Source organism: Solea senegalensis, linkage group LG8, assembly GCF_019176455.1.
Source record: "Solea senegalensis isolate Sse05_10M linkage group LG8, IFAPA_SoseM_1, whole genome shotgun sequence".
Taxonomy (NCBI): domain Eukaryota; kingdom Metazoa; phylum Chordata; class Actinopteri; order Pleuronectiformes; family Soleidae; genus Solea; species Solea senegalensis.
The window spans coordinates 8,812,613-8,835,683 of NC_058028.1; the positions used below are offsets into that span (position 1 = coordinate 8,812,613).

A 23,071-nucleotide genomic window follows, 5' to 3' on the forward strand; every position below is an offset into this window, starting at 1 on the left:
TTCTCATACTTTGCCTCAGTGGGCTTTACAATCTGTACATGAAGCAACACCCTCTGTCTTGGTTCGGGGGAGGAAAGAAACCACACTGATGAGCCATAGATGATGACTGACATGCAGTTGGTTTTCAGATGAATGTATGAATCTCTGGAATCTATTGACATCTGCAAACAGTGGATTAAAACATAGAGTCCCTACAGGGGCCTCCACCTGTCAGCTCATGTGTTTTGACCATTACAGTCACGCTGGCTCTCTGGGAGCTGCACCTCTGCCCTCAGTAGATGTATGAGCAGGAGGGACGAAGATGACTAGACACTGCTGTGATTTATAAGCCCAGGTCGATGTTTTCTCCTGAGAATTCTTTCTCCGTGTCTCAGTTCCTATTTGGATGTAGGTACAGTGCAAGGCTGGGGGGCCCAGGGGTGAGGGGCAGAGGAGGGGTTCCTGCTTTGGTTTGTGAGTCAGAGTCAAACCAGCTCTGACTCAAGCAGTGGGAATGATGGATGGGGTGAGGGTGCAAGAGCAGAGGGGAAAGAGTGGGGAGGGGAGGTGGCAAAATGTGTAGCGATGAATCGGAAGAATGGCATGAAAAGGAGGCTAAATGTGAAAAAAAGGTCAGAGGAGCGGCAGTGAATGGAGCGACTGAATTGTGTAGCAGAGAGAATGAAAAAGGAGGGAGTGAGAAGACGATAAATGCTCGGACTGTGTCGGGTATTTTTGGTATGTGCACGGCCACTGACATTTAACATGTGAGCATTTTCACTGAGTAGGAGTCGAAAGACAGGGTGGACAGAGACAGATCATGAAAAAAAGTGTGGGACCTCAAGGGAATTCAGGGGACAAAAGAGAGGAGATAAGCAGATAAGTGAATCAGGGGGCCACACACAAAGGCAGCTATTCTTGACACTGCATTGACTTTCATTCATTTGGACATGATCACTAATTTAACAGTTAACCAGTTAACGTCTAAACACAACCATAACCAAACCTCAAGTCAAATCTTAGCCCTAAACTTAACCAGTTCCTATGAAATGAGGTTCTGCCTCTGTAGGACTAGATTTTTGTCTCCATGTCCTGACAAAGTCAATGTTTATGCCAAAAATTAACCAAATACAGACACACAATTGTCCCTCTCTACTTGTCGGGACATTCATAGACATAATTCCTCCTCATAATACCCAAACCAGAATTTTTCTTCACATCCTTATAAAGACACATTCACACATGTTTGTGCAGCTATTCCTCTCAGCACACTGCATTAACGACACACTATCCCTTTACCTTAACCAAATCAGAATTTATATTTTAGCCCTAAATCCTGTCCCTGAAAAATGAATTCCTGCCTCATTAAGACCAGGTTTTGGTCTCCATGAGAGCTACTGGTCCTGACAAGGTCAGTGTTTATGCCAGAAAAGGTCCTAAAGAGGTAACAAATACAGGCACGCAGACACAAACGCACTCAGATTGACCATGACCTGCTCTCTTTGTTTACCTCTGCATCCTCATAAAAGGGTTACAAGCCTATTATTATATGAATGCAGCACTAAAGAGACATTGAAAGAAAGTAGGGCTGTTTTTGTTCAATGTGGCACTAGGAGGGAAAAAAGAGAAAACAAGTCAGGGCCATGTGGATTCTTAAAAAGGCTCAGTGAAGCTTAAAAATAAAGGGAGGAATGACTTTTGACGCCAAAAAAGCTCACAGAGACAGTGAGGCAGTGAAGCAGAGACACAGCCGGCTCCCAGAACAAGCTTCCAGAATGCTGCTGCGGTGTTTGTGTGTTTGTGTCGATCATATGTTCTACATATGAGTGAAATACGTGCCGCCAATGTGTGTTTTCTTTTTTTACTTTACAACACGGAGCTGAATCATGTGTGTTTACATCTGTGAGAAAGGTCACAGTGACGGGGTCAAAGGTTTAAGGTTGACCATGAAATGGACTAGCAGGGCGTGTAGACAAGCTTGAGAACGTCCCAAAAAAGGAACACGGTGACACAAGTGTGATTTATTCTTGGCTCGAGTCAAGTTGGAACGTTCCCAAATTATTTTTTATCTTTTACCGTTAGCACTTTTTTACCAAGTAGAGTGCAGATTTTAATTTGATGGAGAAGAAAGCAGAGGAGTCTGTGTCCTTGCCACATTTAATGCAAAAAAAAAAATAAATCCTCAAACATGCGTTCTTTCCACTCAGCAGCATCTCTACTCTCCGATCTGTCGGAAAAGTAAAAGAAGCCAGACGCAGACAAACAAGTATATAATCCAGCATGTTCATAATCCCCTTCCTCGTGTCACTTTGTGGACGTTGAACAGTTTCACAGACATCTGCGAGCTTATCAACGATGCCCCTGATTGTGTTTTCCTCTGTGTGTGTGTGTGTGGATTTTATTTTAGATTACCTTTCGGACCTTTTTCTGGCATAAACACTGACCTTGTCGGGACAATTAATCCTTATAGAGATCAAAACCTGATCCTCACGAGGCAGAACCTAACGTCTGAGGAGCTGGTTACATTTAGGCCTAAAATATGAATTGGTGGTTAAGTAAGTTAAAGTTATGGATAAGGCTTTGGTTCCACATGTCCAAATGAATGGAAATCAGCCCGGACTCATCAAAATTATAGCTGTGCAAACCTGCGTGTGTGTGTTTGTGTTGAGCTCTCTGTGCTCTGACACTGTTGGCGCAATCGTCCTATAACAAGGACCCTTTGTCCCAGTATCAGTGTCTGTCCTTCTCAGGTCAACTCCTCTCTCTGTGAGGGACACGAGATAACGAGACTCACTGAAAACCTGGTGTTGTGCAGTTGAAGGTGTACGAACTCTGGAGTGTTATCACGTCTCGTCGAGTCAGTCCAGCATTAACGAACATATTAATCAGAGTGAACACACAAGCAGATGATATTAAGATTGATTTTTCAGGGGAAAACAAAACCTCAGGATATTTTTTTAAAAGAAGAAAGGCAGAGACAAACAGCACATCACCGTATATAAAAAGTTTATTTACGACAAATAAGTATAATGTACACTTAAAATGAGCTGCTCCAAAAGTAGCTGATTGGCCTACAAGATAGTGAAAAACAGTATTAACTTAAACAGCCAGATCAAACCAAACTTAAGCCACAAAAAAGACACTGCTCACAGGTTATCTGCACAGAGCACCAGGCCAGCTTTTCTACAGCTTTTTAAGTCCACAGCTTGATTGCTGAATTGGAGACACCTGTGGAACAAGCAGAATGGGCGGACCCACAAAGCACACAGCTCACAAAGGAAAAAGGATGTCTCACACAGCTCCCTGTGTGAGACATCTCCCTAAGGGATTCAAGCCAATAATTGGCTTGAAACTAAATAGGTTAATTAAAAGTAATCCATGACTTATTCTTCAGTTATTAATGTATTCATGAATTAATAAATCTATAGTTTAGTCAAGATTTACTGAATACTTTATGGAGATCATGATTATCTTCATGATCAAATGTCATGTTATGTTGTGTGTTATGATTCAGTGTTAGACAATGTTTTTATATAAGAGTTGTTTCTTTAAGGATAGATAAGGGGGGGAATAAGGAATTGTGCATCGTGCATTTTAGTCTAAAAGGCCAAAGATGTGACTTTTATAATGTAAACTCCCATTTATATACTGCATGAACATCAGTGCAAAAAAAAAGCACATGTTTTGATTCTTGTTTTTAACAATAACTCTGCTTCTTCCCTCTCTTACTCGAAGATCTAGAGTTTGAGCGGAGTCCTGCTACTGTCATCTCCTCTCTGGGCAAACCTGTTTGGCTGCACTGCGCCCTGACAGGGACAGGGGGTGAGGAAGAGGACCCTCCTGATGTGCTGTGGCTGAGAGACGGTATCCCACTGCAGTTTGCGGACACCAACCAGTTCCAAGTTCACACCGGCAGCAACAGTTGGACGATCATGAGCACACTGGGGTAAAGAAAACAGATTTCAGATGTTGTGAAGCAGCCACGCCCGCCACCCTAAAACTGTCAGTCGTCTGCTGTGATTGTTTTGTATTTCCTGTTCCTCTTCCTCATCCTTTCACCTCGCTCAACCAGTTCTGCCGCTGGTATACACGTCAGCAACCGCGGAGCACTTTGAAATGAAGTCTGAAATACATGTGATAACCCAAACACAATCCCATGGGCCTCTGCTGCTGTAGCTTAATCCCATAGGATTAGATGGTAAAATGTAGAAAAAGAAAGTAATCAGAGTGTGAGCATCGTTCTGCCTCCAATTCCCTTTCATATTTCCAGATTTCTAAATTCCTTTAAACACAAGGTTCCTTTCCTGCACTGTAACTTTTAGTTAAAAATGTATTTTATATGCTAACTGTTATTGTTTTTATCGTGGGAAACTGGCAAAGTAATAATTTCACTACATGGTCTGCTTTCTTTTTTAAATATGCTTTGATTTCATGTCTCGTGTGACAGTATTGACAAGGTCCAGCTTCTGGACATGGGCTCCTACCGATGTGCTGTTCTATCAGAAAGCCACCAAATTATGTCCGAGGAGGGGGCCATTCAACTGGAGGGTGAGTTCCTCTCGGAATAGCTACAGTCTCTTTTATTTGGACTGGTCAAAGGGTCTGATTCAGCCAATTCTCTCGCAGGCCTTCCTCATTTCTCTGTGGAGCCTCAGCACATATCTGTCGTGGCCAACGTTTCCCTGAGCCTGAGCTGTGTGGCCCATGGTCCTCCAGAGCCGGTCAGGGTCATCTGGCTGCAGGACGGTGCTCCTCTCAACTCCCTGACCGATGCAGTGGCCCTGTCGCCCTCCACGCTCAACCTCACAGGTATCAACTCTCACTCTATGACACAGTGTTGTAACGTAACAAAGTACAAATATCTGTCCTTTACTTTGTTATTTATATTTCTAGCAACGTTTACTTTTACTCCACTACATTTCCTCTTTGTTACTTGTTACTACCAATTAAAATCAGAAGAAGAAGAGTTGGTATTATGGTCTGTATTTACATAGAGCTTTTCTGCTTTTGATAAACTGCTTTACATTATAGTTTTGCCATTGAGCCATTCACACGCTTCAACATGGGCTTAATTGTCTTGTTCAAGGACACATATACAGTAGACTAGCAGAGCCAGGAATTGAACGCACAACCTTCCAGTTGAAAGACAACTGGCCCTACCACTGAGACACCTAACTCCTCACTTTTTTTTAATAGTTTTACTTCTAAAACTTAAGTACATTTTATATGTTGGGCAGCCCATTGCCAAGTGGAAAAGGAACTTGACTTGTAACCGGAGGGTCCCCACCCGGCCAAAAATGGCTGGGGTGCCCCTGAGCAAGGTACCCAACCCCCTTTTCTCCAGGCCTTAATAAACATCATGTTCAAGCATCAGTGTCAGTGTCATCATCTGTGATCTTAGGTTGGTTTTGATCCAGGACATCACTGATATAGTGCTCAATAAATAAGCCTGGGAGCTAAATACCAATAACATTTGAAAAGCTGAAAACAGAAAAATGTCAATTGACTTATTAACCAGTTACTACTTTTTTTTCAAATAAGTCAAGTAAGAAGTGACATTTAGTTTGTGGCCCCAGTAGGAAAGATTTTAAATGACCGTCAATAAGACAAATTATATATATATATAAAAAAAACACACTCTTGATATCCAGTTAATCCATTTTCTTTGATTGTAATTTGCTCCTTAAAAAGCCACAAAGCAACTATCTTCTACAGTTTCAAAGGCTTCCAACCCCTCCTCCCCAATTCATGGCTTCAACAAAACCATCAAATAAGAGCCCTCCCCAGAGAGAGCAGGCTGGCCCATTGCCAGTGGATCCACTGAGGACATGCAGTACCCTGCGGTCGTGTGGTTAGTGGGTAAAGGCAGAGCTGCACAAGATGGGCTACTGGGAGAGGAATTAGACGAACAGGGGAGATAAAAGGAAAAAAGTATAAAGGGAGGAGGGTAATGTTGTGGCCTGAGTGGAGACCACAGCTGCGTGCCACACATGTGACCTGCATTAAGTCCAGTAGTAGGAGGACGGGCTGAGTCAGACTGGAGAAGGGAGGGGCAAACACAAGTGGTCATTTAAATGATCGACTTTGACTCATTGAAGCACGCTGCCAGGCTGCTGACCGGCACCCGTTTAACGGTAACCTACACTCACGTCTCAGGAATGGGCAGCTGCTCTGAACGACCACAGGTCTCAAACTAAAGCAAATGTAAATAATCTTTCATTAGGACCTTTAAGAGCAAAGGCAAAGGCAGAAGTACTGTACGTCCCTGTAGTTTCCATTTACAGCTGAGTGACAGTGAAGAAACCAAAGCCTCCTCTTTTAGTCCAGGAGGAAACTGAACACGTCAATGTAAACTTTCAGAATTCCACTTTGTGCGATTAAATTCAACATATATAACCTGAGACGAGACAGTGTTTTAAAAACGCAGGTTTTTAAAACACTGGTAAACCTGTTTACACTTACATACTAAAAAAGGTGCAGAGTCAGTGTCTAGACTGCCAAAACAAACCAGTAGAAGAAGAAATTGGCGTGTTCACACACGTGTCATGTTTTTATCACTGCCAGTTGCACTAATTTGGCAGGCGAGTGAAGAACCACTGCATCCATTCCCGCTGCAAACAAAAGCCAGATGATAGTGGGTGTTAATGGGTGATTTTTGACCAGTGAAAGAGACGTCGACACAGTGATTCTTGGATATTCGCATTTATTCATACATTTGTTTAACCTCTTGACCCCTTTATGTTTTAAGCTTTAAGTGAATTATCTTGGTATCAAAATAAGAATAACACAAGTGCAGATGCAGATAAATAAGCATAAATAAATAAAGGATTTTTCTCAAAACAATATAGCATTTTAAAGTAAATATCACCTTTGAAACCATGTAATAACATGTGGACATTAGCCATGCACAGACTGATGATAGAGCAAAATGACAGAGGTTTTAGTAAAGAGAGGCCTAGGCGTTGTCCAGTTTGGCACCATCTGTGCCATTTGAGATTTCTTAGTTACCTCTGGGGGTGTCTCTATTGGTCTCAAAAACAAAATGTACCCACACATTAATATACAGTAATTACCCTATTAAAATAAAACAATTATATTTGTCTGCAACTGGTGTAGATTTACTGGAAACACAAAGAGCCTCTTTGTATTTTACTTTGGTGTAGATAGAACCTGAAAACATTCCAAAATCTTAAGTTTTATTAAATGACTCATTTAATCAACTACAACCTGTGAGTGAAATCTTAAATCCAGTGAGCTGAAGAGCATAAACAGCGCATTGAGAGTGAGTCACAGTGCTGATGAGTCACCACTGTAGTGCCCATGAGGTCTTTCTGTTATATTTTCAGCTGTTATGGGGATGTTGTGTCGCACGCTGCTGTCAAGGAAGGAAAGAGACCGAAAGAGCGAGTGGTGCAATCTCGAGATGGCTTGATGAGTCGTTCATTCACACTCACAACCCCCTGTCTCTCCCAGAGAGGATCGCACCTCCCCCTGTCCTTTTTCTGACCACAACACAATAGAGTGCTGTCACTGACGACTGACTGACTGACCGACTGCGTAATTCTGCGTGTGTGTGTGTGTCACGGAAAGTGTTGGGGTCTTAGATAACAGTGATACAACGTGACTGCCACATGTTTCTGTGTGTGTGTGTGTGTGTGAAAGCCTCGGCTGTCGTGTGGAGTGACATGAGTGTGTTAGTACACTGTGAGTCACATCTTCTCGTTCGGATGTCAGTATGTGTCACAGTGTTTTCGCTCCCCCTCTGAGGAGCCCCGGTCTCACGAAGGCAGCAGCTCAGCCCCGTACACCTGGACCTCAGCAGGGCTGCTCCCTTTGCTCTCGGAAAATACACAACAAACTGCAGATGGCAGGGCAATAGAGGCCAAAAAGTTTAGCACAAGAAAACTTTTCACATCAGTCTTTATTGATTAGGAGAGTCAGGGATTTAAAATTTAGGAAGCCAGTTATTCTGGGCTTTAAACTGCATAGAAAATGTGTTTGTCGCATGCACACATATTGGAGCAAAACTATTTTTGCTTGATTATCAAATTTATTCTGACAGAAGTTACATTTTTTGTATAAAAAGTCAGTTCAATATTTACAGTTACAGTTTTAAAAAAAACAGATGGAGCATCACCTTGAATTAGCATCACACTATTAACTACTATATTCTAATGCAAGCATAAGAACTATATGAACTATATACTACAGATATATGAATTGTTGCTAACATGTCATGCATTTTTTTAAATTGGCTTAACCTTTTAACACAAGCGCAGACAACACGCTTGCAAGTGCGATTTGCATTACCGTAATTACGCAATGGTTTGAATGGTTCTGAAAGCTGAGAAGTTGCACGTCAAAAGCCAACGTGTGGTTATTACTGTAATCTCACTCGCACTGCTGCAGGAAGCCGGAGAATCAGTGTCTTTGTCGAGAAAAAGGGAAAAGTGGGGAAAAAGCCTGTACATATGTTTCCATTTCTGGACTGTTTTTGGACACTGAGACAAACAAATGTTATTTTAAGTATGTTTTATACTGTTCAATTTTTAAAATGTTTGTACCACTACAGTGTTTTTTTTTAAACCTTTTGTTTTTCTTTAATTTAAATTGCACTATTACATTACATATTACATATTACATATTACTAATTGACTATTTTAACATGCAGTAAATTGTAAATAACTTGCAGATATTGAAAGAAAAATGGGCAAAAGCTCTTACTCACAGGACATTTTCTGGCCCTTTTATGGTTAAAAACAGTCCATGGGGACATTTTGAGGCTTAGGTGTTAACGGGTTACAACAACAACAAAAAAGAACAATTAAATTGCAGCATTTGTGATTTTGCTAAATTCATTTTTCTGTAGATTTTGCTTCAGTCCGTCTGCTTCAAGGTTCGACATGTTGTGCTTTCAGAAACAGTCGTCTCCTTTAATCCAAGCAGATCGGCAGCTTCTGAGATACTCACATCAGCCCATTGGGCACCAACAACTGTGTCACATTCAAAGTTAAATCATTGTTCTGATGGACTTCAGCACACCGACGAGACCACGTCTACCTGCATATTTGAATTAAGGAACAGTTGAACCTATGTTATATACTGCACTGTGAATAATTCTTTTTAGGGATTTACACACGAAGAGCTGCGTTCATGTATTCTTAGACTTGTAGTGTGGCTGTTAGTTAAGACTGTGTGAAACAGTACAAACAGACCTTGTTCTCACCCTGTAAGCGGATTTGGAGATTTACTGAGGAGTGGAACCAAATTTAGATGTCTGATTAAAAATAGAACAGAACAACACTGAGGATCTGTGTAAATGTGCACAACATAGTTTAACAACAAAGTTTAAAGAAAGTTTGCTTCACATTTTGGTTTGAGTGATAATTTCTCTTCAAAAGATGTACATCCACACCTACAAGCACTCACCAGCCCTAAAACTAATCACAGCGCCGTGGACGGGGAGATCGACTGACTTTACGGAAACTATTACCCTCGTTCTGTTCTCACTTCAGTTTGAACTTTCACACCATTTCTTGCATCGGCGTTATACGCGACTCAGCTTGCTGAGCGAGGACTGTTGGTTTGTGAAGACCTCAAATGTTTTCCGTTTCACACAAGCATGTTTCATATTTCTTTTTGTCCAGGTTTGAACAGGACCAGCACTTTCTCTTGTGAGGCTCATAACCGCAAAGGTGTGGCCACATCTGGATCCGGAACCATCACCGGTAAGTGTCAGAAGCCCAAACACGTCGAATCAGCAATCTTCACCCAGTTTTTAAAATTGTTCCTTCATCGCATGGTCCTCGCTGTTTTGTGTTTTTAGTTCTTCCATCTCAGCCTCAGAACCTGACAGCTGTGGAGATCACCGAGACCAGTCTCCTACTGTCGTGGCAGCCAGGGTTCGGTGGAGACTACTCCATAATCCACTGCACTGTTCAGGTGAGACAACCTGAGATAAATGAATGTGGGAGGAGATAAAAAAAAAAACACAAGTACTTTTGAGCAGAGTGAGGGAAACAATCACTGCTGTTTGACTTTCATGTTAAACAAACCCATCACTCGCGTTGTGTTTGTGAGACCGTGCAGATCACAGACTCCTACTCCAAGCTCAATATTTAAAGAAAAGAGCGTTTGGTTTTCTTTTCTTCTCTAAACTCATCCTCTACTCCTCCCTGCTTTATTCGTGGACCAGTGGATCAGGTTTCACTCTGGGAAAGTGGCCTCCTGGACCAGCTTTATGCAGCACCACTCCCTCGCTCTCCCCTTTTTTGTCAGTGACTCTCTGCCACTCTCCTGCTCTGTGGCCGTTACAGTTCAGAGCTGAGGGAATGGAAGGGGGGAATGTTTTCTCCTGGAGAAAGGGAGCAGTGCAGCAGCAGCAGCAGCAGCACCACCCCTAAACGTCTGGTTCTAATAAAGCTGCCCCTCATACCTCTTGCTGTTCTTGCCCCCACCCTCCTCCTCCTCCTCCTCTTCCCTCCCCCCTTCCCCCCTCACCCTCTCAGGGGAACAAGGCGAGGGGCCAGCCTCTGAAGAATGGGGCAAAAATCTAAATTTTACAGTTCTTTGTGTGGCAGAGAGAAAAATGACAACAGAAAGAAAGAAGGAGAGAGAGCGTAAGAAAGAAAGAAAGAAAGAAAGAGCAGTGACAGCAGGTATGGTGGGTCTGAGCCATGCAGAGGGAATGTAGTCTCAAATGTGACTCAGGGCTGAGTTTTACAATCAGATTAAAACACACTTGTTTACAGACTCGATGGTGACTCATTCAGTCACGACTGACGCTCTCTCTCTCTCTCTCTCTCTCCCTCTCTCTGACACACACATGCAAGCATTCATACGCTCCTTATTCATACGACGTAATAAAGCCTCCTTAAAGTCACACCACCCTAACTCAGGCCATAAGGCAACATCCCACATGTGTAATCCGAAGACGTCCGTTGTTTTTGAAAGTTATTATGCATAACAGGACTTACTCACAGGGAGAGAGAGTGAGAGACTTACATTTATTTACTTCTGCCTCACTAAAGCTCAAACTTTCTTTGAACAAAGGAAGGTTTAAGTTGTTTTTTTTTACCCCAGTAGCACCCATTTCATTCCGGTCAAAATATCTGCTCGTTGTAAAGGTTTGACAGCAGCACACTCTTCCGGAGTTCCGGAAAATGTCCAGATTGACATTTACCTTTCTCACATACAGAACACTCTCCACATAATATCCAGATTTCAGTGTATGTGTGGAAGTGTTTTAACTCTAAATTCAACACAACCCTTAATTCAAAGCTGCTGTGAGGGAAATACTAAAGTTTAAAGTCTGTCTTCGAAAGTTCTAGATTCTTACAGCTCTCGCTCTGGAGTGTTCAATGACATGGGTTTCTCAGTCTCAAGGCTCTGAAAGAAAGTCTAGGAGAAACGATTTATACAAACAGGAGCCAGAGCTTCACGCTTCATCATGCTTCACCGTTATACAGTTCTAGCACGACTTGGGTGGAATCGTCTCGACTCGGTTTGGGTATCAGGCACGTCGTTTTCCATTACTCGGTAGTACCTCCTCGACTTTGGAGGGGTCGTCATCGCACGGTTGCGCGAAACTGCAGTGGCGTCGTTTTCTACGCGGCACAAACCTGCTCTGTCCAGCTTTCTCTGGAGCCTCTCGTCAGTCACCAAACACAGGAACGTCTGATTGTTGCAGCCTAACAAAACTTTCAATTTCTGTATGGTATATTGTGCCGCTACATCTCCCTCTTCCTCCTTACTCTTAATCCTTACTATTGTTTCTAAAATATGTTACGTCTCTATTAATCGTGTCTGATGTGGAATTCATGACTCTTCCAGTGACGATACTCTCTGTGTCCAGCAGTCTGTTGATGTCACATTTTAGTATCGGCTCAGCTCACTTGGAACCTTGTCAGAGCAGGTACCAAAATTCTGAGCCGAGACGAGTAGTGCTAGAACTTTATGATGGAAAAGCCCCATCTTTCTGTTCGCGAGGTTAAAAAGTTGGCCCATACAGACAGTTATGAACTCCAGTCTGTCCCTATAACCTTAATTCTATGTTTATTCACCCCAAAAATCCCCGAAACACTCTATGTCATAACACACAAAGAGACATTTTCTGGCTCTGACTGGACCATTCAACACCCATGAGATGCAGCTCTTTTAGCCTACAGCAGCCAGTGCAGCAGGGAACAATGGCCCAGACCAGAAACACTTTAATGTGGTTGTAAAATTGCTGCAATGAAGGATTTTTTCTCTCCGCCTCATGTTCCTCTTTATAAGTGTTTTTACCGCTGAGGTTGTGCAGAGACAGCAGGTTGGTGCCTGTGATGTTTGCTGTTTACTGGTACCTTGCTGAGTCTCCGCCAAGTTCAGAGAAGCAGTTGGGGAGATTTTACACACAGAGAACATTTAATGATCACACACACGCCAATGTTTCCTTCACAGCCACTGCTCATACAGACATGATAATACCAGCAGATAACGACATGTAAAGTGAGGAAAGCATACATAGACGTAGATTATTATGACTAAAGGTCATTTAACGTAACACAACAAGTGTGGTTTAGTGTTTCTTTCTATTACTGTTATCAGCAAATATTGTTTTCAAATATCAAATTTAAATAATTTGCAGATTAATGTCACGATGAATTGATCTAGATCAATATATTAATTCAGTGAACAGCAATGTAATCTAAACATAGGTTCATACTTCCAGTTCCTTCCTTCTGTTAAGACTTTAAATCAGTTTAAATGAAGAAAAATAAAGTGTCTAAGTGTGTTAAATGGCAAATTATATTGTTTCATCGTGATCACAGGCTCTACAATTGTCTTAAATTCACTAAAATTGTGCCAGATTATATGATTTTCATAAATATTGCATTGATGTCCAGAGAATTAATTACACTGTTTATGAAATAAAAGTCACTTCATATCACTAAAATTAGGTTTGTAGTTGCTGTTTGAATATATTTGAGTTCATAAAACAAATAGTAATAGTTGTATTTTGATTTCACCTAAAATGATGAACCTGTTGGAAGTTATTTCTCCAGCACTTTGTCTCTTACTTGCTATGGTTTATGGAAAAACATTGGCTTTTGCCCTGGCAAGAACAACGTCCTCTTCCTGTTTGTGCCGTAAAAAACAATAAAACACTTTTCAAACATCACATCGGAGCTTTGTTTGTCTCAATGTTCCAGGCCAAACACTTGGAAGAGTCCGTCACCTCAGGACCAGATAAGATAATCCACCACCAGAACGTAAACGTCCCACCAGCCACACACCTCATCGGGGACCTGGAGCCCCACAATCTCTACACTGTCCGAGTGGCCTGTCACAGCAGCCAGGGCCCGTCGAAGTGGTCGCCCTGGGTGGAGCTGCGCACCAGAGAAGGAGGTGAGCGAGGCCTCCTCCACTTGAGATGTTTGTTTTCTCTCTGGAAATCTTGTGTGTGGGATTGGCTTCTTCTGAGGTGAGTCAGGGTCAAGGCTGCGTTATCTGGCTACTGACTGAGCCTCCTCCTGTTTTAATAACAAGAAGCAGACCCATCTGAAACACCTTTAAAGGTGTTTGGACCACATAACCCAATTTAAACTATTACTATTTGTTTTATAAGTGAATCGAGCTGAACTCGTATCATTTCCAGAGTCATTAGGAGTGAGTTATTGTGTATTTTTGGCCGGTGGAAAAATGCTATTCACTAAAAATAATCCTCCATTTAAACACTTAGATGTGTTGGGTTTTGACTTCACTATGATCATGTGTTGGAGATTACGGCGTTACGTGACCTTGCTGCTGTTATGGGAATGTTTTCCATGGGTTTTATCAGATCTGGTTCATTTTCAATCAAGTTGAGCAGATTTTTGTCTTTGTTATATTCTGATGATCTCTTGTGCTTTGGGCTGTTTGTGTGATGTTTTGGGTTTCATCTTTTTTTTTTAATCTGACCTCGAACTGAACCGTTCATAGCCTCCAGAAAGTCGGCCACAGTGGGGACATTCTTTTTGTCAAACTGTAGAAAACATGTCTTTAACAAGTGTTTCTCTAAAAGCATCTTTGCCCCAAGACACATTTTTGAGTGTGTTATCAGCTAAATATAATTCACCATGTATCCAAAGCTGCTTTCAGACACAGGGACATTTTTTCTGGTGCAGATAATCTCCCACTGTACACCATAGTTTTCCGGAGGCTGTGTTTGAAAACGACTCTTGACGGCGTCAGAGAGCGGTTGTTGGTCATAATGTTGCCTCCTGTGCCCCTCTCACTTGGCCTGTGTTTATGAAAAATACCAGACACAAGTCACTGTACCTCTGTAAACCTGCTCCCAATGTAAACTCCTGAGGCAGAGGGCAGGCTGGTAGAGCAGGGGGAGGGAGGGTGGACGTTATGTTCCCCTGAAAGGCTTCAGTTAGCTTCGCAGCGCTCCGTCCAAACTGTAATGCTAGGCTGGTGGTGTGTTTGACTTTAGACTGAGGTGGGATTTTCCATGCCAGCTCATGCTGTCTCTATCCCTGGATGAATGGGAATATGGAAATAGAGTGGACTAAGAGCAGAGATATGCCACAGGAGGGATGACGGGGGATTTCCATAATGGAAGCTACACGTAATCTTAAATCATTTCTCATGAACAGAGGAGAGGAGAAGTAGCTCTCTCTGAGAAGTTCCAAGTCAGAATGTTCAGGGGTTTCAGTTCCTTATTCAACAACGTAACAACAATCCTTGTTTCGCTTCAGCGGAACAAAGAATCTCTGTTTTGCCAAATTATATCATTTCTATTTGGACTGTGTGTGTTTTTTCTTCTTGTGGCTGATCTCTTTACACTTGTTCTAATGAAAGTATGAAAATAAGATGAGATTCAGCTGGTGGTCAAATGGAATGAAGGGGAGAGGTGGACTTTTCTCAGCTCTTTCCCCGTAGTTTCAGCAGCGATGAAGACCGACACCCCCATAAGGCTTTCCTGTTGACTTGTTCTGCTCCATTTGTTTCCTATTAATAAATTGTGAATATATTTTATGTGCTGCACTATATTCCAAACATGTGTCACCCTGGAACCGTTTTGCTGCTCTTCTGTCTCTACACTATTTCTTCAGTGTTTCGATTTATCGCTGACTCTCATCCACGTCCTGCCAGGTCCCCTTTTTGTTTTCCTATCCAACCTCCACAACTAGATCAGATGAACCTGCTCTCATTTTATTAGATTTCTTTTTTTCTTTTTCCGTCTTCAAATCCTTTTTTTTTTTTTTCAAACAAGCTGAGTGAGGTTTTTTTTTCTTTCTGGATCCAGTATTTTAACTTCTCTTCTTCATCTCTCATTTCCCTTCTTTTTTGACCTCAGGCGACCCATGATTTCTCTTTCCAGAGCACACAGCGAGGCACTGTGGGAAAAAGTAAAGAAAATGGTGGGTTAATGATCAGAGGAGGCAAAGGAATAGATGGAGTGGAAGACGAGGGAAGAGGGGGGAAGGGGGCGCTTTGAGAAAACACTCATTTAGCTATTTTCCCAAAGCCCCCTATTTTCCCGGGAGGACAGAGGGGGGTGAGTCGGTGGGAGAGGAAGACAGACGACCCATGTCCACCCTCTTAATCCTGAAGCTGCAATGAGATTATGTTTTTACACGTTTGTCATGTAAACAGCATTTTTGTTTTGCGTCCTAAAATACAGCTAACTTTGTTTGACAACTGCTGATGTGGCTACTTAAAAACACTTCACATGACAAAGCAAATGTTTTTGATCAAAGGGATAGTTCAGGATTGTGGAGACAACAGGGAAAAAAAGAAGACTTGGATCTCGTCGTCAGTTTATGTGTACACGCTTTTCAAAAAACACATTTTGTTGTTTTAGCCAGGCTTTGTACAAGAGGAAATTCTGGTTCGCTTCATAAACAGCTCACAAACCAAAGTCCATAGAGAAAGTCAGTGCACAGAAACGGGTTTAGATGAGTATGCATATTTTCTTTTGCCCGGAGAGGCGTTCCAGCGTTTTAGCGGACCTGAAGCGGTATTCCCAGAGTGGGAAAATCTCAAAAAGCCAGCCTTGTGTTTCCGCGTAGATGGCGAATGCGATACTTTAGGAAAACGATTGACAGTGTTACCAACTACTGTCAATGAAAAGTACCTAAAGTCAGTCTGAAAAGACGTTAGATATCACTAGAACACGTGCTGTCTTTAAAAAATTTCACACAGGGGGCCGAAAAAAGTGTTGAATCGTAAAATAAACGGAGGGGGAAATGAAACCTATTTTTACTTTAATAAAAGAAACAGATCAGGGATTGTTAAGCTTGCAGGACATGAGCATCACTGGTCTAACGCTGCCTTTTACTGACTTATAGAGGCAGCAGTGGATCAACAATTGTATATGTGGAGAGTGAGAGGATTACCAAGTGACACAAACCAGTTTTTTGGTGTCCTTGTTGGAATCTTTTTTACTGAATGAGCTTGCCTTTTTGAGTGCAGTCAGACCTAATCTTTCCCTTTCAAAGATTCCCTTTTTTTCCCTCCAAGCATTTGTTGGATCACATCCGTCCGTAGACCTAAGAATGAATCCAGAGTTACAGGATTCACAAACTCACCACAGTGAGATGAAAGTGAGTCAAGACAACGTGGCACATTACACACACACGCAACAACAACCATCGAATGACAACAGTCTCCTGGACGTCCGTACACGTTGTGACATTTGTGATGACACCAACATTTGTGCTCTGTCTGATCTGGGAAACTTGTTTCCTGTGTAGTGCTGAGTTTGTTTTTATTAATAGAGACCAGACTCCAGATCCCAGGCTTTTATGACTCAGGCTCTGGCTCGGGGTTGACCCTTTTCCATCTACGTGATTGACCCACACCGAGGCCAACCGGACTCAGAGGACGAGGCATATAGAATAAAGAACTCCAGCCCTGCATCCGAAGTGTTTAGATGCTGTTTCAAACGTGGTTATGTGACACTGCGTCTTCACAGCACAGTGTGAAACAGTCTTTGCCTTAGATGCAGATGTTAACCTTTACTGTTGTGAAGAAGTGTTTGTTTCTCAGCTCTTAATGCCAAGTCCTGTCTGCTTTCATGTGGAAAACAAAGGAACTGCACGGAGCCCCTTTTTTTTCTCAGCGTTTTTTTCTTAAGAAGCTTCACAAATCGTGGAACTGGTTTCCTTCCAAGTTTTTTTTTTTCCCCTCCTTCACAAAGTTTTACGTCAACAATTAACATCTCTGTTCACTCGACCCAGAGAGAGAGGCATTACCACAGGGCAGTGAGGGAGAAGAAAACTTGGAAGGAAGGAGATGGAGTCATGTTGGATAGGAGGCAGGAGGAAAGATGGAGAGGAGAGGAGACGAGAAGGAGAGAAAAAGGCAACACAAGAGGTGAAGAAGGAAGCAGAGGAGAGGGACAGACGTAGCAAAGGTGGACAAAGTTCTGGAACAAACCTGACTTGGAGGTTGTTTTGGTTGGTAGGCAGAACACGGAGCACATGTGGAAACAATCAGCCGCCAAATGCTTCCTGATAACATCATCCATAGGCTGGGCCATGTTTCCCAAACTCACACTGACTTGGTGTGTATGTGTGTGTGTGCGTGTGTGTTTTAGTGTGGGGGTGTCCAGCTAGTTTATGCGACTTTGGAAAAGCCTGCAGACGGAGTGAGACGCAAAGACAAAGAAAGCCTTAATTCAAACGCCAACAAAGGAAATGAGGCACTTTTGTCTCCCGGTGAAAAAGGTTCTTGGATCTCTGTGCTAGCCAGAGCATCAATCTCTCTCTCACATGGACAAACACACACACACACACATTCCTCACACTATTTCTACTATGCAGTTCAGCGAGGTTCTCGGTCCACTGGGTCTTTCTGCTGCCAGCAGCAGTTTTCGCTCCCTGCTCCGAAGCCAGAAAAGAAAAAAAAAAACACAACCTGAATATGGAGAGAACAAAGCAGAAATACAAATGTAGATGGGACAGCATGAAGGACGGAGACACAGGCCTCAGCATGTGTCCAGTTCTTCCAACCGTGCTGACACAGAACGAGCACACTGGCTTCTTAACTCAGCTAATCATCCCTGTCTGCCGTGCCCTTAGCCTCCCTTCTTTGTCCTAATAAAGGCGAAATTCTCCACATTCTCTGACATTTCCAGCTGCTGGACTTATCCACACCCTCGAGGTTTCAGCCTGTCAAAACAGCAGACGCTTGGCTAACCCCCAGCCCGGTGGCCCTTGACCACGGGGCCTGCAGCCGTGCGCCGCCGACTCCTCATTCATACCCAAAAAACGTCCTGACACACCGATGACTGCGCCCTGAGCTACTTACTTACTGAACCTCACAGCAAGACAAATCGTAACTGTGAGGACTGACTGTCTTCATGTGCTTGTATGTTTATATGCAGTATTATTAACTAATAATAATAATACATTTTATTTTTAAGCACCTTTCAAAAACACTCAAGGTCACTTAACATCATACATAAGAAAATATATAAAAACAGACAAAAGTTAAGATAAAGTGGACTTTTAAGAGGATAATGTGCAGTTTACCTCGATGTTCTTGCAAATCCAAGTGCAGTAAAATGAGGCAAAGTGCAAATTATCTCACACTTACATAAAATATAGCACCCATAACTTTTCACTTTGGTTCCTTAAGGACTTTGAACCTTATGGTCCCTTTTTTCCACAGCTGCATCACATGTTTTAAGTTGTAAGTGATCTTCATCACCTGGAACACAGCGTATGCGGTTTTTCCTTATCTACTGTTAGTGTCACTTTTATACGTACATTTATTTTCTACTTGTGTAACATGTTGTATTCCATCAACCTGCCCAGGGACCACAGATGTAAATTAGCCACTGACCCCAAATAAATAAATAAATCATTTTCCCCCACAGTGCCAGAAAATGCTCCTGTTAACGTGACGGCGACGCTGAACGGGACGGAGGTGCTCATGACGTGGGAGGAGCCTCCAGGGAAGCTGAACGGAGAGCTGCAGGGCTACTTGGTGGAGTACAGCACACCGGACACTCAGCAGGTCAGTGAGGGACGGACACAGCGACTCACGGCGAAACAAAACAACAAAAGCAAACCTTATTGTTCAGCAATGATATAATAAAAAGGAAAATGTTTGAATCTGACAGCTCATTCTTTACTTTTCCTCCTTCTGTCGACAGTTGGTCGTGGACGCTGGACTGGACAATGAGCTTTTGGTCAATCTGTCTGTCCCCCTGTCCAACGTGTCCTTCCGGGTGTGTGCCTACACAGGAGCGGGAGAAGGACCCTGGACGCTCACACAGACCCTGACACTTATTGCCCCCGGTGAGTGAAAATGCTAATTGCTTTTTTATTATTATTGCTAAACTAGTAGTAAAAATCAGAAAACATTTATAAAAGGAGTACACATCTCATGTCAGGTGTGACTGTATTTAAATTTAATGATACAATGATTTTCAAATAAGTGTCAAACGTTTGATGTGCGGTTTTCTGTTTTCATTTCCACAGAAATGGAGGAGTTTAGAGGTGAGTTGTCAATCACTCACTCACACACTCACTCACTCACTCATCTTCTACCGCTTTATCCTCCACATGAGGGTCACGGGGGGTGCTGGTGCCAATCCCAGCTGACATAGGGCGAAAGGCGGGGGTTACACCCTGGAGAGGTCAATCAATCAATCAATCCATGTATTTATAAAGCACTTTTCAAACAAATCAAATGCCATTCAAAGTGCTTTATACAAACATGTAACATTGAACAAACATTCCATTCGAGACTATGACGTGCAACAACATGTAAAATAAATAATAGTTAAGCAAATATAAAGCACGGTAAGAGAATAAACATATTTGTGGATATGAAATAAGAAGTGTGAAATAAAGTATGTGATCACCCTGACCCTCCAGAGTGACACATGGTGACACGGGGGACAGTGGAAGTGAACTCATGGCGTCTTGTTTGTACCACAGGACTTCTCTTTCTCATTCTCTGTCACTTGGTTCCTCAGCGATGGTTCCTTCCTTTTGAAATCCACAGAAAAAAGGAAGGATGAGAAAAAAGGAGAAGAGAGGACCTCAGAAAGAGAGAGAGAGAGAGAAATAGACTGGAAAGGGGAAGAAGGACAGAGGGTGGGAAGTGGCGTGATTTAGGAGACACATCATAAATATTTATAATGCTGGCAAGAACAGTGCAGCATCTCTGTTTGCTTAGTCTAATAGGACCAGACAGACAATGTAGACAACAAGAATGGCAGATAAAAAAGGAGCAGGAAAAACACAGAGGCAGGGAAAGTTGGGGGAGGATCAGTGTGAAAGGGAGGAAAAGTTGGAAACAGTGGGTGGAGGTTGTGAGTATTTTGCAGTGGCTTGCGGGGGTGTTATTAAGATGTTTTCTTAATATTTAAGAAAAAAGAATCTGGGAAAAAAAATATATAAGTATTCAGTAAAAGAATAAACATTTACATTTACAGTATTTTATTACACTATGTTGTTTTTTAGTTGAACAAGGGTTGTTTTATGTATTTTATTATCTATTATGTATTTATTATTGGTATTTTATGTTCTTATTATTTTTAGTTCAGTTTTATTGTGAAGCACGTTGTGAGTTTTATCCGTGAAAGGTGCTATATAAATAAAGTTTACTGACTCACTTACTTATTGGACCAATTGGATTCATTTTACCCTGTCAGCAACAGTCAGAGATTGAAAGTCAAAATGTCTGTAGTGTACGTTAAAGCAGAATTGTAATTTTGCCAACATACATCTACTTTAAATCATCCTTATTACACACAAGTATTCAACATTGAGCAATTGAGTTGGGTATCTGGGGATTCAAACCTCCAGTTACAAGCCTGATGTCCTTCCACTTGGACACAGGTCACCCCAAAGAAAGTATATGAGGGATTTGAAGCCGGCACCTGTCGCATCATCTTTTGCACATGCCCTTTTTGGATTAGCAAAAAGGTCACTACATTGCTTAATACCTGAATACAAAACTAAATCCAAACTCACTTTTTCCAGGTCCTAAATTCTGACATTTACATTTAAAGACTGTCTCTGTCTCTGTCCACACCCCTTCCCACAGGTCCGTCGTCGCCCCCTGCCTTTTCCTGGCACTGGTGGTATGTGGTGATGGCCATTGCCGGCGCCGTGTCCATAGCTGTGCTCATGGCTGTTTATGTGGCCAAGCTGCGGCGCAAGGAGACGCGCTTTGGGTGCGTAGGCTGTTAGTGCTGTCATGGTTAGAAGGGTGGAACACGATAGCTGTGCCAAACACCCAAAAAAAGAGAAAAAAAAAGATTTTGTTTTCCCATCCACGACCTAGTTGAGTCACTTAGGCGAGAATTTGGACGCAGTAGAGAACATCTGTTCTGACATTCTCCTCAATTATGGAGCGATGCCACACTTTCAGCTGTGTCTGTGCATCAGCTGAATTGACCTCTCGTTGTGTGTGTTTGTGCGTACACACAGAGAGGCCTTTGAACCCATGATGGAGAGCGGGGAGCTGGTGGTGAGGTACCGTGCTCGACGCTCCTACAGCCGCAGGACCACAGAAGCAACACGTGAGTTAATTCCTCTCTCTCTGCCGCAGCATGCTTTCCAGGGAAGATGACACTCTTGCATTTTGAATCTGTCCCTGCAGCACAGAGTGGTGTAGGTAAGAAGCATGCCCGAACATGCCAGTGTCTTCAGGACAGATAAGAACACTTAGTAAAGTAGCATAACTGCATCTCCTCTCATGCCGTGGGACCGGATCTGTAAAGAAAGGAAATATCTGACAGGAATGACATCCTTGCCTTGATCAAAGGTGGAGTCTTGGAGAAGGGTTAATGATTCCCCTCAAGTATGAAAAACAACCTTGAGTTCCATGAGTTAACATACTTGAGCAGAGAAGGTGTTTCAAATCTCATCCAGGTGGAGAAACGACGTCTTACTCTAGGAATTCCGAGCAATGTTTTGTGAGCTTATTCATAGAATCCTTGTGATTTCGGGCCGAGATACGTACCTGTAAACACAGTACACGGGCTCAGATTTCACACAGCTGGGTTACGTTCAATCCTTCATATTGTCCCAGGCGTGTGTATGATTATTTGTAAAGACCTCACACACAAGTCTCAGCTTGCCAAAGCCACAAAGAGGACAGGAGAACGACAACACTGCAGAGGGAGGGAGGAAAAAAAGAGGTTCAGTGAGTAAAATGAGAGGAGCGAGGAGAAAGAGATGAGGAGATAACGCTGTGCTCTCAGTGACTGATAGTGAGAAGCACTCTGGGAATAGAGGAAGAGGAAAGATCGGAGGGATTTGAGCAGGATTTATGTTGCAAATGTTGACCGGTAATTTTGGCCCGTTCTCTGGACAAAGTCAAACCCCCCGAGGCTCCGGTTATTGCATGCATTCGCTAATAGCTGGTCACGCCAGCATGTGTTGGAACATGCCTGTGGACTGAGCGCATTGTTGTCTGACGGAGACAACAGATTGATAGTGTAGCAGCAGCTGGGGGAGAGAGAGGAGGTAAGGGGTGTCTCCTCCGTCCATGTCGTTATCTTGTCATATCCCGGTCCAGATGTGGAAGCAGAGCTAACGTGTTTAGCACAGTCTGCACACAACTCAGTGACGGCCAGGTGGTCGAGGAGACACAGAGATGCTAAATCAGTCATGACCTCATCCTCTCACTCTGACCTGGTCCCTGAGGGATCACATGGGCTCACACCTGAACAAACTGTCTGAGAGGACGGAGAGGCTCCGTATCAGACACAGTCTGCAGTTTCGGATTTATATTTCAAGTGTTAATGGTCTTAGACATACTCAGCCTCTTATAGACGTGTGTGTAAGACAGAGTACGTTGACCAAAACAGCCATTGAAGCTCTCAGGACACAGAAATTGTCGATTGTTTGTGTTACTTAGGTAAATCCAGACACTGGCTTTTACAAAACGACACAGACTTTAATTTCCTGTCAGAAAAGGCTGTCTGACAGCGAAGTTAAGAGTGCAGACACCTGTATGTAAGTAGTTAGGTGTATATTGATTTCATGTGTTTTAGAATTTGCAACAGTGGTTTGAGTTTGTTTCATTCTAATTATTCAAAGAGGTTATTGCTTTGCACGCAGATGAATAAATAATGCAATATTGTTGGGGC

At 42.7% G+C, this 23,071-nt stretch overlaps 1 protein-coding gene across 1 annotated transcript in view; it reads left to right on the forward strand.

The window, feature by feature from the left end:
* Positions 1–23,071, forward strand: part of LOC122773267 (tyrosine-protein kinase receptor UFO) — a 33,123-nt gene that overhangs the window by 1,243 nt on the left and 8,809 nt on the right. Inside the window, exons 2-12 of the mRNA XM_044031797.1 lie at positions 3,715–3,925; positions 4,427–4,527; positions 4,606–4,788; positions 9,627–9,707; positions 9,806–9,921; positions 13,173–13,368; positions 18,836–18,975; positions 19,115–19,259; positions 19,443–19,460; positions 21,019–21,148; positions 21,405–21,496. Of these exons, the coding sequence (XP_043887732.1) occupies positions 3,715–3,925; positions 4,427–4,527; positions 4,606–4,788; positions 9,627–9,707; positions 9,806–9,921; positions 13,173–13,368; positions 18,836–18,975; positions 19,115–19,259; positions 19,443–19,460; positions 21,019–21,148; positions 21,405–21,496 (1,413 nt within the window). The remainder of the gene's footprint in view (positions 1–3,714; positions 3,926–4,426; positions 4,528–4,605; positions 4,789–9,626; positions 9,708–9,805; positions 9,922–13,172; positions 13,369–18,835; positions 18,976–19,114; positions 19,260–19,442; positions 19,461–21,018; positions 21,149–21,404; positions 21,497–23,071) is intronic.